Genomic DNA, 17150 nt, shown 5'->3' on the forward strand with positions numbered 1-17150 from the left:
GGACCAAGCCTTGTGGGATGCCACTCATATCTGCTTTGTAGTCTGACATGGATGCAGCATGTCTGACCATGTCAGTTCTGTCCTTGGTCTGGTTTGCAACCCCTCTACTGACATAGGGGTTTATATTTAAGCTGGTGAACATATCCATACTGAACTCGTAGGGTATTGTCTGGAAGCATATGCACGGTCCAGCTACGCTGTGTGGACCACATTGCCCTCATCAATGACCTTAATGACTGTTTCAAATGGGTCAAACATGTTTAGGGGCAGGATCTGCAGTTACGACAGCCACACTGGGTAGGGTCCGGTGTCAGTAGGTCCACGATAGCTTTATGTCTGCGGTACATACTGATCCTTTCCATAGCTGTGCAGACCAAGCTTGTCAGGATCCTGGGGTGGTAGTTTGCAGTATCCATTCAGGCAACACCTTTGTTGTGAAGGACCACTGTTGTTGTACACTGCTCTTTGGGTACATATCCTGTGGTAAGGCTGACATTGGGCAGTAGTGTGATTTGGCATTCCATTATTCTTGGAGTCCATGTTGGCCTCAGCCCAGGACACCATCACATACCTTTGCTGCTGTGTGTTTTGCTTTGCAGATGATGGCTGTTACCTCAGCATCTGCAATGTCAGGGGACCAGCAGTCTGCTGGGATAGATATTTTGCATTCTGGGGGTTGCACTGAACCTGTCAGGTTGTATGTCGGCAATATGTGTGTGTGTTTGGTATGTTGTTTGTAATATCTGTGTGATTCGAGCATATCTGTGAATTCCCAACATGGTTCCTACCATCAGTTAAGTAAGCCTTGTGATTATCCTTAGTGTCCTGTACAATTTGTATCTTCATAGGTTCATAGGTTCATACTAGGCTATCCACCCTAGGGCATTAGTAAGCCTAGCCAGAGTGTGTGTGTCTTTGCCGCCCTTGCTATGTGACTATTATGGCCATTTATGATTTTCTTTACTGTGCCTCTGTCTGGACGTGACACAGTGAAGGCCCCAGTGTACATGTATGATCATCCATCCACTTGGCAATATTCCTGTTGAGGGGTGTCAGTGAGGGGCTCTGCCTAACATGGATTGGGATCCTGTTTCTGGGTGTGGGAGCCTCTGGGTTATGTATCTGTCCCTCCAGCACATCCTATTTCATTATGTGTTGAGGCTGACATCTGTCACTCTCACAGCTCCAATGGCTTTGATTTCCTGTGGTGGAGCATGTCCATTACTCCTGTGTTGGACATGGCCTTGTACAACAGACATACAATGCCTCTGTGTAGGCAGTCTGTGACTGCATTCAGCTGGGGTGTCTACAGCCAGGCAGCATATGACATATATTTGACACCCTTTATCCTCTTGGTGGGGTACCTTTGAGGTCTTCCTAACCGCTGCAGGTGTCAGGTACGGTACATCCCATATGAGTCATTGTACTAGATTATGGGTCTGATAAGGGAACAGTACAGGGGCACAGTGACCTCTGTTGATGTAGATGTGAATCCTTTCATGATACGGTGTCCAATATAGACAGTCTTCCTAGCCACATTGGCATTGTGAGTGTCACATGACAGGTTACTGTCGACTTGTGTCCCTAGGTCCCTGATTACTCCTTGCATACATAATGGTTTACCACCTATGTGGTAATTTGTGAGTACCTTGTCTGGTATTTGGTGGGACATTCATACTGTCCAGTGTCTTCAGGATGTCTGGGTGGGGTTCCTGTGTGTGAGAGTGTGGTCTGTCGCATGCTACAGACTGTACAGCAGTTTTGACTACACTTAGGTGCACATGGGTGGTCTCCGCTGCTTCATGCATTGTCAGTTACCTGGCCGTATGGGTGTCTGTGCTGCATATGGATACTCCCCCTCCTTTGATGTTTTGGTCCAGGTGTTGGGGCCATAACGCATGATATGTGGTATAACCTGGTAGTGCTGGTGTGCTATCAGTAGGCTTGCAGCAGGCTTCTGTCACTGCACAGACATCGATGTTCTCCATACTGGGAAGTGCCTCAGGTGCATGCATATTGCAGTTTACACATCTGGCATTGGTCAGCATTACCCTTATGTTTCTTACCACTTATGTTTTCTAGGGTGGTGGGTTAGTCTTTTTGGCCTTGCCTACGTACGGCTCTATGGAGGTGGCAAAGGCCTTATCCAGTATCCAGATGCCCAGGGGTAACAGGTGCAAGCCATCCCTGGAACAGCAGCATGGCTTGTCATGCATGACATCTCAAGCAGACAGACATTAGACCCTCTTGGACTGACAGCTGTAACTGTGCCACCTGTTAAAGCTGATCATTCTGTGTTTGTACTGTGGCATCATTCTTGGTGAGGGTTGGATGCTGCAAACGGCCAGTGTCATACCGGCCTGGAGTACATACTCAGAGAGCTCATCCATGTCTCTTTTCATGTAGTCCAGGGAGGTACATCTCAGGTCATTCACACCAGCATGGACAATGAGTGCATCATATTTCTGCTTGCTTTGGGGTGACCTGCGTACTTGTGTTATGTGGCATATTGTGGCAGCCTACAGGCAGCTTACTGTACCCTTTCCCTTGTTCAGTCTGGTGAGTGGGACAGCAGTGTGTCTGCCTATACAGACACCTATTACAACTGTATCAGGCATGTTGTTTCTCCTTCTGGCCTGTAACTGTTTGGCACACCAGCTTTGTGTACTATGTGTTGCATGTGCTATGTTTGGAGGTTGTGGTTGCTTGGGATCTGCTTTGGAGGCCTCTGTTGGTGTGGTGTGTTTGTAATTAGGGCCTCCGGGAATGTTTTTCTGTGTTTATGTGTTTGGTTTACAGTTGTGATAGGTCTATGTGGGACTGGGTTTGTGGTGTATGTGGTTACCTTCTCCTCCTGACTAGTTTTGACAGTACTGAGTTAGGGGAGCTCAGCCTCCGGTTTGGATAAATGGTTGCATCTCTCACATATATTTGTATTTATTGGGGGGAGTTGTGGGTTGTCTGTGTACTTGGGGCAGGTGTCACATTGCCTCTGGATTCACAGATTCTACTTGTTGTGGCTGGCCTTAGTGGATTGTATGTGTGGACATATTTTATTGCCATACTACTGATCAGTGATTACTTCCCTTTTATGTTTGCTCTATCATGTAGTAGCTTCCTCATTCTCTTGCATGGTTTGGTAATGGCTGGAGTCCAGCATGCCAGATGCCTGCGTGTATGGCATTGTGTCTTGTTGTTATTTGTGATTGCATAATCCAAGCATTCCTGGCTGTGTTCATGGAATGCCTGTATAACATGTTCTGCGGTGTGTCCCATATTCTGCACTTGCACAGGGCCTTTCGTGGATTCCACATCAGTTTGGAGGGTGCAACCTATGCTTTACACATGTTTTTCACTGTGGTTTTCTGGCCAGGGACTGTGGTCAGGATGTGTATATCCAGTGTGATTACTCTATGGTCTGGTCTTACCAGTGAGGGATACACTTCTCATCTTGCCATCCAGTACACATGTTGCTGATTATCACATCCAGTATGCTTACCCTCTTGTGGGAGTGGTACGTTGTTCCTGGGCATTTTGGTTTATGGATTCTGGGAACTTTTCTCCTACTGTGTTGGTGCTAGTATAATGCTCCCAGTGTATGTCTGGGTATTTTCAGTCAAGCAATATAATGTGGTTTGGGGGCTTGATATATTCATGTATTCCAACATAGGCCAGGTGCAGTTCCTGGTATTAGGACAGTAGTCTGCAGCAGGCTATATACTGGGAGGTGGTTTTAGCCATTGGTATTTGACCATGGCTAATCCATGCTGCTTCTTGTTGTGGTACCAACATGGGGTGTGGTTATCCTTGACATTTATTGCTAGTCACCCTCCTTTTGTAGCTTGTTCCATGTTTTGCGGCTGTACAGCACAGTATGAGGTGTAACCTGGTAGTGTTAGGGTGCTGATGTGAGCCTTGACCCAGTTTTCTATTACAGGACTGATATCAACATTCTCCATACTGTGTGCGTTTACACTGCACATCTTGCTGTTTAGACTTCTGGCATTGGGTAGCATTACATCTAGGTTCCTATCCCTTGTGGTACCTATGAAGGTGGGTTTGTGTTTTGAGACTTACCTATTCAGGGCATGCTGTGGGTACTGACAGCCTTTGCCAGTATCCATGGGGCCTGGACTGATAGGTGCACGCCACCCCAGCAGGTGGTGCATCATGTCATGCTCAGCATGTCTTCCCAGGCTGAAACACATTGGCTCCCCTTTGACTAACTGCATTACTTCAGCCAGTTATTGCAATTGATCATCCCATCGTCATTTTGTGGCTTCATGCTTGGTGAGGGTGGATGTTAGTCAGGGTCCTCAGGTGTGCATATAGTACATGGTGTTACATTACTTAACACATGGCATTCATGCCTCAGGTGGTGCTGCAGGGCTGCCTCTGTCGGATGCACATATTACACTCCCTGTACATGTTTGTGAGCAGGTCATGTCATTTTAGGCATCCCTGTTATTATTTGAGTGAGTCAGAGGGGTATCATTCCCAGGGTTCCTACTGAGCCAGTGTATGTGCTATGCGTTGCCTCTTTGCCAAGGCCAGGGCATACTGGGCATGCCTCCTTCTGCCTACTGGGGCAGGCTCAGGTTGTTCCTCCTCCGAGTCACGCTCTGCCTGTGATGGCCTTGGCAATGGTGGGGGCTGTTTGGCCCAGCCCTATGCTGGTCCTGCTGCAGCTGTTTTCGCAAGATCATATTATGTAGCATAGCACATACCATGACAATTTGGGTACATGTAGTTGGTGAGTACTGCAAGGCTCCACCAGATGTGTCCAGACACCGGAACCGTGACTTGAGCAGCCCAAACACACGCTCTATTACATTACGTGTTTGTGCATGTGCCTCATTATGGCGTTCCTGTTCAGGTGTGTGTGCGTTTCTGATGGGTGTCATCAGCCACGGCTCCAGTGCATAACCTGCATCCTCCACTAGGTGTCCGTGTGGGATGTCCCCATTGGCAAATGTCTGGTACAGCTGCGTCAAATGCCAGATGTGGGAATCATGGTAGCTCCCAGGGCAGCCAGCACACACATTCATTATTATGCCCTGGGCATCACACATGACCTGGCAGTTGATGGAGGAAGCCCTTGTGGTTAATGTAGGCCCTACCCGCTCACCGGCTGGTGCTTTGATGCGTATGTGCGTGCAGTCTATTGCACCCACTACCTCAGGGTATTCCGCTATTTGCTGGAAGAGACGCATATTGCTGGCCAATACCTCACGGGCATTGGGGAAATATACATGATCACCGACATGTGCTGACATGGCATCCAGGAACTGGTGCAGTACCCTGGAGGCTGATGCCTGTGATATCCCCATCATATCACCAGTTGGTCTTTGGAAGGTACCTGTTGCTAGTATTCTTAGGCCAACACATACCTTGGTTTCCACTGGGATGGGTTCCCTCTGTTGGTTCTGTGTGTGAGGCATGGCCTGCACAGCTCGACTATTTGCTGCAGGAGCTCTCTGTCCACTCTATAGTGCTCTACTATCTCCAGCTCATGTAACCCGTGGTAGGTGACCCTGGGCCTGTACACTCTTCTCCGTCTCCTCACTGTGGGTTGTCTGGCACCATCTGCATTGTCACCACCCTCAGCAAGTCGCCTATGTCTCATTATGACAGCTATGGCAGCCCCTAACATTTCTGCTCTGAGTTCAGCTTTTTCAGTTTTCACTTCTAATAGCTTACTCCTGTCTTGCAGTGTCTCTTGAGAGAAACATCCTGCACTGCTGTTTGCAGAGTTTTAAGTGCTGGGCTGGGCTACTATTCTGCCTGTGTAATTGCCTGCTTCTAATTGTTTTCACCTGCTAGCTCCAGCAGTATTCCCTGCTAGCTTCCTACTAATTCTGTTGCTTCCTTTTTCCTTTCTGTTTCCTCAGGGGGGAGCAGCGTGCATACCAGCAGAAACACGCTCACAGTGGCTTACACGTGCGCACACATGCTTACACGGTTCAGGATCTGCCTATTTGGGTTAAAACACGCGCACACCAGCGCAAACAGTCTTACAAGTCTGCCAACAGGCTCCCACATGCTCAGTCTGCCCTACACGTGCACACACTAGCGTAAACAGTCTTCAAAGTCTACCAACACGCTCCCACATGCTCAGTCTGCCTTACACGCGCGCACACTGCCCTACTCGCACTTCATGGCACACACACGTGCACATGTACGACCAGCAAGAAACTTTGGTGTAAGTAACAGTGTACACCTTCCATTTCTTGACTTTCCCATGCTTATCTTGTGGCACTCCTCTTTCCCTGATCTGTGTCTGTCATCTGTCATGTTACACTGACCTCCAATGAACTGCATTTCTTTCTACCATTCCCCCCTGTGATGTCACCTATCTCCTACTCTATTCCTCCCCCTTATGTATCTCTTACACTACTCAGACTGTGCTCATTTGCTATGTGACTGTGGGATTCAGTATCCTAACCCTCATTTACATGAGATTGCCTACTAATGCTTAGTTACATGTCTTAGACTCAGCTTCCCCCCTTAGCAACCACTACACGGTGGCCATGTTGTTTTGGTCTGCTGGTCCCTGCATTGTCATTCCATGTATTGCATAAAACCCACATTTGTGGGTTTATAACCTTCATTTTTATGTTTTATACAGCGCAGCCCGTTTGCGCGGGGCTGTGCTGCGTTTAAACATCGGCGATCGCCGAAAAAAAATATATTTTTTTAATATTTGCATCGGGTTACCTTGCCAATGGCCACATATTTGGCCATTGGCATGCTGCCTGACACATATGCACCCTTTATTTGGAGCTGACATGGCTCCGTTGTGATTTTTGCAGAAACGTACTCAGTTGTCAACTGAGTACATTTCTGCAGCTAAAACGTCTCTTACACGGGCTGGTTTCTGCTTCGTGAATCGCTAATATACCTCATTTGCATACCTTTCGGCTGCAAGTGAGGTATTTAGCATATCCACGCCCAGTCCGTGTAAGAGACGTTTTAGCTGGTCTCTTACATGGAGTTTCGGGCTGTTCCTGGATCGCGAGGCTTGCATGGAGTGTTACACGTCTCTTACACTCCGTGCAAGCCTTCGTGAATCCTGCCCTTAGTCTTGGACATCAATTTGCAATACTTACAAAAACCACAATATGTGCTCCCCACTGTACTTACAGGCTCTTTGGAAGATATATGGTTACCTTTTTTGAAAGTAGAAAAATATTGCCCTAAAGATTTACCTTTCTGATATCCAAAACTACACTCTTCATGAACAACTTGTGTGAAAAAAGGATCGGAATGTAAAACATGCCAAAAGTTAGAAATGGTATTTTTGATGTGAAAAGTGTTTGTGCCATAAGTAGTAATAAATCTCACTTTGCCTTTACCAAAACCCTCAGATGAGTCACGATCCAGCAACATATATGTCCTATCACCAATTTTTGATTGTGTATATGCTCTATCACTGTTTTTTTATAAACCCTGTTAATAAATCTCATTTTCAAATCTGAAGCTTGTGTTTCAAACATAGATTCTGTGGAGCAAATTCTTCTGACTGGCTGAAATTGTGACCCCGGTATATTATGGATAGTGTGGCGGGGGTGACAGCTGCTGGCATTTAAAAACGCATTCTTGGAAAATGGTTTTCTATAAAGGCTGGTGATTATAGTACCATCCATTGCTTTAATAACGTTAACATCCAAGAATTCAATTTCCGTGGAATTAATACCCCCAGTAAATGTGATACCATACATTTTGATTCAGGTATATCATAAATTGTTGCCAGTCAGCCTGTCCACCCCCCCCCCTCACACAACCCAGCATACTCCATGCACCAGTTTTGCATGATCGCGTGCACCTTCTCTTCTTGTGGGTTTTGAGTTTATTTCGAGTGCTGGAGTGTATTTTTGGAGTACATACAGAAGTTTGGCCTGGTGTTATTCTAGAGGCATATTTTATGCTACTTGTTATTTGTGACAGCAGAGCGTTTGGATCGAAGAGGGAATCACAGGTATCTGTAATAGATAGGACGTATATGTTGCTGGATCGTGAGTCATCTGAGGGTTTTGGTAAAGGCAAAGTGAGATTTATTACTACTTATGGCACAAACACTTTTCACATCAAAAATACCATTTCTAAGTTTTGGCATGTTTTATATTCCGGTCCTTTTTTCACACAAATTGTTCATGAAGAGTGTAGTTTTTTACATCTGTCAATACTAGGAGGGTGCTCGATATTAAATATCTAATTAAATTCACAAGCACATGGGTGGTCTATATGGCTATATGCCAGTGTGGGGCATTTTATATAGGCCAGACCTCATGTGCTTTGAAACAGAGGATAGGCCTCCATATTAGCGATATCAAGTATCAGCGTGTCAATAGTGCCTTATACAAACACAAATGAATCCATACTATGGCTCATTTTGTGTTTGTAGGCATAGATATGGTAACATCATCAGAAGTTAATGTCACGCTTAAACACAAAATATTGACAGAAAAAGAACATCATTGGATAGTAAATTTAGGGTCCCTTTTCAAACCTGGTCTCAATGATCAATGGTAGTTAACATGGATAATATGGTTAGTTTTTTGCATAGTATTAATTCAGGTATATATTTAGTTTCATAAATATCTTCGAATATAGTATATCAAGGTGGGTGTTTTTGTTTCTATTTGTCAAAAAGAGGCACACATATGGGCTATTATATAGAAAGGCACATGCACTTGTGAGAGTTTATACTTATTGTAGTATACACCCAAGTGCATGGGGTTAGGATTGTACTGATATATATGTGGATTATAAGAGATACATATGTGTATGCAAGCATACAAAGTTATGCGTAAGTAGCATATACAAGTGAGTATGCGAGTGTATCTATTAGTACATATCAGTATACAGGTATTAGTATGTATATATGTGTGCACAAGTATGAGTATTAAGCATAAAAATTGGAATTTGGATACTGATTAGTCAGCAATATGTATGTATATATTTAAATTAGGTAATAGGTTTCATATATTTAGTTTTTATGTATATAGTTTTGGTGGTGGGAATTGAGTGCACCTATTTTAAACAATTGGTATTAATTACAGTTATTAATTTTATTTTGTCATTTTTTGTTTAAATTTAGGTGCTTACATCTTTAAATTTTGCTGCTTATTGCTATTGGAGTTTTGCATTTAAATCAGGACCTCTGACCATTATGTCACACACTGATGATGCCTTTGGCAAAACCGGTCACCGGTCTGTGGTTGCAGACTGTGCTGCAATAAACTTCTCTCAATGGCAGCTTTTTCTTTTTAGCTGAGTGCTGGAGATATTGTTGGTGGTTTATGTGCTCATACTCCATGCACCAGTTTTGTACAATTACGTGCACCTTCTCTTCTTGTGGGTTTTATATATATATATATATATATATATATATATATATGTGTGTGTGTGTGTCTGTTTACATATATATATATATAAACACACACACACACACACACACACACACATATATATATATATATATGTATATATATATATATATATATATATATATATATATATATATATATATATATATATATATATATATATATGAAAATAATCCAATGTACCAGTTCAGAAACCATGTATGGAGCAAAATTCCTGTTATAATATTATAATAAAACAATGACTCCTGCAAGAACAATTTTAAACGTTGCATGTTTCAAGGAATAACCATGAGCAGAAGCATGTTGATGTCTGTCAGTGCTTCATAAATTCGGCAATTACCACTATACCCATATAGATGAACAACAGGTTCTTCACTGGTCTAAACTGGAGGGACTTCTCCATTAGATGAGGCAGTGGAACAGGAAGGGAACCAGATTTGCTGAACCCAGTAAGCAGCTGTCAGGATGAAATTGGCTTTTTTAGAAGCTTCACCTTTTGAATGAAGTTTGTCATCAGAAGAAATGTGGAAAAAGTGCAGAGGAGTCAGACTGGTCACTTCCGTTTTAAAGCATCTCTTGAGGTCTCCTTGTGTTAAGATAAGGAAACAGTCTTTCCACCTGGAGCTGTTTAAAGATGCTAATGGGATGCAACAAGACCTCCCATTTTCAAAAGTTTCCTCACCAATGAGAAGCTGAGGGACAACTCATGAGGCAAAAACAGGTAGCTGCTCAGTTTGCATGCTAGAAAACTGGATTTCCCAAATAATTGTTGGTGAGTGTGGCTCTTTCTTATACTTTCATAGCTTCCCAGCATAAGAGGTAAGATTGGATACTCATGTACAAGATGACTGCCATTTATCTGTCTGGTCAGAAATCTTAATAGAAGGGGTCTCTTTGTGGTATGAAGTGTTATAAGAACTACCCTTGTCTCCAGTAAATTGATTTGTAGTGAACATATCCACACACCCTGAACCATTTTTTCCACTGTAATGCCCCCCACCTCGGGGATGGCACATTTCTGTTGACTCTCACCATGGAAGGAAGAAGTTGGAATGGGTCACCTACAGCTAGACTGTCAACATCCATCCACTATGTGTATCCTTTGCTCCATCATACCCACCTCTGTAACCACTGGACTTAAAGGGTGTAATAACTAGCTCTCGTATAGTATCTGTCAAGAGAGATCATGGGAATAGCCACTGTCATGAGACATAGTATCTTGTGGCAAAGATAGGGAGTTACTATAGAAAAATCTGGATAAATCAACATCTTGGACTGAAGTGTCTGATCCCAGTCTATGTGAAGTCTTGGTCGGGATGACTGAGTGCTCTGACTACAAGTTATAAACATCAGACAGTGTATGGGCTATGTTCAGAGACATCCCAGGATCTGGAATAGAGCAGTAAGACAGGCTCTCCCACTCACCCAAGTTAGTGTATAGGAGGAGCAGTAAACAGCCAGTCATCCTAGTAGGGGAACATAAATAAAAGCAAAAAAAATCTCCTGTGCAATGCCTTAAATATATTAGAATGATCCTGAAAAGTACATTGGAAACTGTTTAACAACAGAAAAAATATTATAGGTTTCAATCATAAGTCACTGGTTTTCCCTTGTGGATTGTGTAAATCTTGTAGATTTTTTCCCCAGGGTCTTATGATATTCTTGGAATGTATGGACTGGTGTACTACAGTCCCAAGTAGATCTGATTGTCAAAGTTTTAATGTGGTATAGCTTGCTTCATGCATTTCTTGGAACACTCTTTACGTTGAGAAAACTAAAAGAAAGTTGTCCCAATTAAAAAATTAGGAAAATTCACAGGTAGGACACTTAAAAATGTACTGGAAGTGTTTGAGCTTTGGTAATTGAGAACAAAGGGCAAATATACCACCAGGTTAGAATGGCTGTGTACCTATAAAATGACTTTTAAAAAATGGAAGCGTAAAAGTAAATGTTCTCATAGTTTTTATTCTTTCTGTTTTGAATATACATTTTTTCCAGTTTCTACTATGCTTTTCATAAATTAATTTTTGATCTTTTTCACTGTTAACTTAAATGTCTTGGAAAAGTGTTTTATTGGATGATTTTTTATCAAATGCCTTTGGAATAAGAGTGTTTAAATTGCTTATTCTATGTAATCACTCATTTCTCATGAAGTCCTGTTTTATATAATATAATATCTGGATCCTTTCTGTTCTGCTAAATCATTAATGTTGTTTCTTATTTCATAATATTTTTACTTTTGCTACTTTTCTTTGGTAGGATGGGGCATCCAGCAGGGGAAGGGAAATAAGTATTGAGTTTGAAAGAAAGGCAATTCTATAACCCTTTGATATTATCATCTTCTTCCATGTATCTGTGATGATGGTCTCCAAACTGACAGGTGGAGGTACAAGAAACACTGAATAGCTCAAGAGTGGAGAAGTCAGGCAGAGTCTCCAACTTGTGGATGTCCTCCCATAGAATTGCTGCTTCCCAGAATTTCACAGATTTTGCAATGGCCATTGCACCTGCCAGGAAGCAGCACTGGTTGTTGGACACCTTCCCAGAAATGTGTCCATTTTACTGCTGATATTGCCCACATCAGAACCACATCTGACGTGAGTTCTTGTGCGTTCTGAATAAAGAGAAGTTAAGGTTTTTCCCAGCTTCCCCATGTGTATGTCTATCTTGCAAGATATTCATAACCATGAAAATAAACATTCATTAATGTTAATTTGGTGTCCTTGGCAAAAATGGTCAGTGTGAGCTAAGTGTGAAAGCAGACAGAAATGCTGGCTGCCATAGCTCTAACTAAATCTTTAGCTGCATTAAAAGCAAATTCTCATAATAAGTTTGCCATAGTAGAAATAGTAGTGGATTGTGACTTCAGATTTTCTTACCTGGCTCTTCCAATAAGTGATTTATGCTCTGGACTATTTTGCTGGGTATTTCCCTTGAAAATTTCACTATATGGCTAAGCATCCTAAGAAAAAGCTGAGAACATGTACAGAAAATCTATTGCATTGTATATTGTATATTGCATAGCCAATCAACTAGTAGACAAATTGAGCTTAAAATTCATCTCCCTCTCCCTTCCAATATTCCCAGATTTCATACCCTCCACATACAACCCCCTCTCCAATCTTCTCAAAACAAATTATCAAGATGATATCTAAAGCCAAAAACACTACATCTATGAGGCTGTGCAATTTGTACTTCTGAAATTGAAATATTATTCAACAGAAAGTAAAGTGTGATGTAAGGCTGATTATGACACATTTGTGGGAAACGTGAGGGAGACTTGAGGGCGCTACATTTTCAATAAATGGGAAATAGCTCTAACAAACTCTTCATTAGTATAATCACTTCTGTGGCTGAAAAATGTGTTTAAATTGTGACTCCCGTCTTAACAATGCTCTTCTCTTTGGTGAAGGAGCCAGCCAGCAGACATACGAATATGTAGTTCATCTATCCTGTTCTGTTCCCTTACTACTGTAAGCATAACATGCGTAATATCGGACATATTTCTCCCAAGTAGGCACTTAAACCAGTGATGCCATGCCTTGTGTCCTGTCCTAGGCAAACATAGCTCGTTCAGTATAGCTACGTTCCAAAAGTGTATTGGAAACAGAGGTGGAAACCTAAATTGTGTAATATTAAGGGTGCTAAATTTCCAGGGTTTACCAAGCACTTACCACTCTGTAAAATAATGCAGTAGTTGCTCACCCTCAATTGGAAAATCTTTCTTTAACTCGTGAAATGTTGGTAAGACGTCATCTTGATGAATGAAAGCTAAAGCTGCAAGTCCCCTCACTGCTAACTGAAACATAACAGAGGAATTGTACAGACTGCCCAAACCCAGGTTCTGAATTTTTCTCAATAGGTTACATCCAGAGTGGAAAAAGCATCCCTTAGCTGTCACGTCTTGCATGTTAACCTTAATACTTTTTAGCACGGCGATTTCAAAGTCGCAGAGCATGTAGGTTACTTGATACTGCAGCTGTTCTGTGGATAGTAAATGTAATAATCCACTCCAAAGACAATTGTATGATTTCAATGACATCTTTGCCATTAGGCAATACACCAACGGGATGCTCTTAGTGTACGATCCACACTAAATAAATGCGTGCGTGGATTGTGTATAACTGTCTGCAATTTTTATTATTTATGAAGTAGGTACCATCCATTAGCCAAATAGTGGCTTGGGATAAATCAAAAAGGTTTTGTTTAGTACTGAATATCACAACAATGTTCTCTTGATTAGAGTCACATAATGTTTTTTGCAGGAATATACCACTTTTGAGTGGAAAATCATGTAAGCTGACATCCAACAACGAGACAGCTCATTTTACCTGCTTGCCTCTAAGTTTTGCATGGGTTCTTCTCACTTGCTGTTGCATTGCCGTCCTAGTAGGCATTGCTGGTGCAAACTCAGGTGAAGTGGATACTAACGCATTGTCCACTATTAGGCAGGCAGAATCATTTGATACTGATGCACATTGCTTAAGGTTGTAACAGACAGTGTACTTCTCAATCTCACAGGGATCTCCGGGATGATTATGTTGTACTGTCTTTATCAACTCTTCTCCACAGGTACTACTGCTTGTAATTGCTCTACCCTTAAATTATTCATTTATTTTGCGCTTGCAACCCCAGTACTTTCTAATTTTGCTGCACCTTTCCTGGTAGTAGATGTATCCTTCAATGACAAGCAAGTCATTTCCTTTTCTTGATTTGATAGTTTGATATGTTTTTCCTATCAGTCCTGGACTGCACGTTACCGTGTTCGCCATGTTTTTTGTTCAATGTTGAACATAGAATGGAAAAAGTGTACGATATTTAACATATCATGTTCTTCACTATTCGTTGAATTGTTAATTGATTAAATGGATACGTATATTACAAATTCGTTGTAATGTCATTTGTACTAATGTATTTTAGGTAGAGTGTTATTTCATACTGTGGTGCTGCATTTCACTTTCATTCTAATGAACTTGTATCTTATTCGTAGTAATGTATTTTCGGTAGAGTGTCATTTCGTATAATAGAAAAATACAACAATCTATATAAAATGTATACTACTGTTTTAACACTATCTTAATACTACAAGCTACCAACATTTTTTGAAGGGGTAGGAAGAAAAACATTCACTTTTCATGAATAATGATGAAGCTCTCTGTCCATGTGTCTGATTTACTCAGACAGCAAATGAGATCTGAGGTAATTCAGCCAGGAGAGGAGAATCGTGGGGAGGGGAGGAGTCAGAGGTCTCAGATCCAAAGGTTTGTTATAAGGCGCCGAGGTCAGATTTGACAACCCACACATTGAATCAGAAGAAAAAAGAGAACACTGGATACAGAGAACAGTCCTAATGCCTGAGGTCATAATTCTACAAGTTATTGAGGATGGACCCACACCTATCAAGTAAAATGGCTACATGTTTCCAGACAAATATTAAAACAGTCTCTTTTAGAAAATAAAATAATCATAGTAGTTAATCTGATGTGATACTTGCTATTGGAATTATAATTATGCAAATTAAACTGCGAGAAATACAAATTGAATTTTATATGACACCCATGATTCTATAAATTTCTTGTGTGCCAAAGTGCCTGTATGAAGAAGCAATGATAGGTACTGCAATCATGCATAACTCTTAACACCTTATCACAAGAATTCTGGACAAAGTCAAAAATAATGGAGGGACGATGGCCCTAAAATAGTGGACAGAAATGTAGACAGCTTTTAGAATAACAGGTTTTGCATTAACATGCATTTTCTGAAAGATATGAAGTCTGAAACTGAAATGCATGCCATTATTTAGAGACTTCAATCCTCAATGATTTACTAGAAAACTAAAAGCTTTATGAGGAAAAGACCAAAAAGGTGAGGCAAAAAGATGGACATTCTGGATGATTGATAGGTATGCTCAGGAAAATATATGCCTGCTAATCGTCTCAGTGATTCACTAGAAAGCCACAAGCTTTATGAGGAAAAGACCAAAAAGGTGAGGCAAAATTATAGACATTCTGAGAAGCTCAGGATGATTGATAGGTTTGCTGTGAGGAAAATATATGCCTGCTAATTGTCTCCTAATTACATACCTCTCAACCTGCAAATATTGAAAGCCATTGAAAACTATGTACAGCCAACCAAAAATATGGACATCTAACTACTATAAAATCTGAATACCAGATAGTGCATAACTTCTCCCACTTGCAGTAGGAATGTGGGATATTACTCAGAAATGCATGCCTAAAAAACAAGAGAGTGACAAAAATGATTGAAAAATGTAAGCAGATTATCAAAGAATCAGTGTAAAATCTGCAGACTTTAATGAACTGCATTGCAAAATTCTACCATACAAGGTAATTTATTTTAGCTTCTGATAAAGGGAGATGTAAAATGTTTGCCTTCTTTCTTTAAATTCTGTTACTTCTGTTAAAGCAATGGAGATGCAGATGTTCTACATAATCACTATAGTGTTAAGCAGTTTTTACTATACCTCTGTATAAACAATGCTGTTGTTCTGCAGAACACTAGCAACTCTTGTGAAGTCAGAGTCTCCAAAAATCTGCATCAATAGGTCTGGCTTTGCTGGCTCAATGGGTTTGCTTTGTGGCGTGCAGTTGACAGGCACCTGTTAGTAAAAAAAAGAACTTTCAATCCATGACCAAGGAAGGGAAATTTTCATATTCAGTTTACAACTTCATTCTTTAACTGGACTTCTTTAGATTTAAAATATGACCTTGTTCCTGAAGAATAATGCTGTAGCACTAGGTTTACAATGTAGTTTCTTATTCTAAAATATACACAGTGGCTAGTGTGCAAAGCTCCTCTCAATAAACAGCAAAATTCCAAAAGATAAAGAGAGAAAGAGAGAGAGAGAGCACCACGGCAAAAGCAGGTTGTAGAAACAAAATATTTATTCAAGTAAGCACTTTCACGTCTTGATGGACGCTTCCTCAGACTTCAACATGGTATAACTTAAGAAATACACTTTATATACAGCAATAAAATCAATTAAACAATTAATTAATTAAAAGTCCATCATCCCTTCTCTTAAAGAAATATGTATATATCTTACTCAGTCAATATTCTAAATAGAATTAAACTTATATTAAATAAATTCATATATTAAAATACATACCTATATATATATATATATCTATACACACTATTAAAATACTATTAAAATCAAGAAAGTATACAATGATTATATCCCATATAACAATTAATAAATAGTAAGAATAAAGGAACATTTCATGGAGACATTTCATGAAAATATATGTAGATGTATATATCAATGCTTTAAAGGCCTGTCAGCCAAAAATGGTCTCAGTACTACTTTGTCATTGAGACCAAACCCCTTATCTGCTTGCATCTCAATTATCCATCTAATTTCCCTTTCCTCTGTCTGATTTTTAGTTACCCAACCTGCACATACGATGTACTATTTCTAGTACTAGGAACAAAAATCTATGGGTAGTGCCATACTCTAAAACGGGTTTGGCCAAAGCATTTCCTTCAGCTTCTTTATTAATGGCATAGATATGCTCTCTAACTCTAACTCTCAATGTACAGTTGGTCATCCCTATATAGAAACGGCCATTTTGTACAGTAGGCTAAATAAATGATGCCTCTACTCATGCAATCCGCATAGTGTTTAAATAGATACGTATGATTTGTAGTAGGGTGTATAAATCTATCCTTATTACACATATGCTGACAATGGTTGCATGGTCTGCAACCAAATGTTCCTTGCCATTGTGACACATTCAT

General features: G+C 40.9%; 2 protein-coding genes across 6 annotated transcripts in view; one reads left to right on the top strand and one right to left on the bottom strand.

The window, feature by feature from the left end:
* LOC122817037 (transient receptor potential cation channel subfamily C member 4 associated protein) overlaps nucleotides 1-17150 on the top strand; it is a gene marked incomplete in the record, with an annotated part of 2826501 nt that overhangs the window by 755545 nt on the left and 2053806 nt on the right.
* ENG (endoglin) overlaps nucleotides 1-17150 on the bottom strand; it is a 730651-nt gene that overhangs the window by 123821 nt on the left and 589680 nt on the right. For all 5 annotated transcript variants that reach the window (XM_044090171.1, XM_044090170.1, XM_044090172.1 and 2 more), the window contains exon 12: nucleotides 15874-16008. In XM_044090171.1, coding sequence (XP_043946106.1) covers nucleotides 15874-16008 — 135 coding nt within the window. The remainder of the gene's footprint in view (nucleotides 1-15873; nucleotides 16009-17150) is intronic.

This window comes from Protopterus annectens, chromosome 12.part0 (genome assembly GCF_019279795.1).
Source record: "Protopterus annectens isolate FY-2018-M chromosome 12.part0, PAN1.0, whole genome shotgun sequence".
Taxonomy (NCBI): Eukaryota; Metazoa; Chordata; order Ceratodontiformes; family Protopteridae; genus Protopterus; species Protopterus annectens.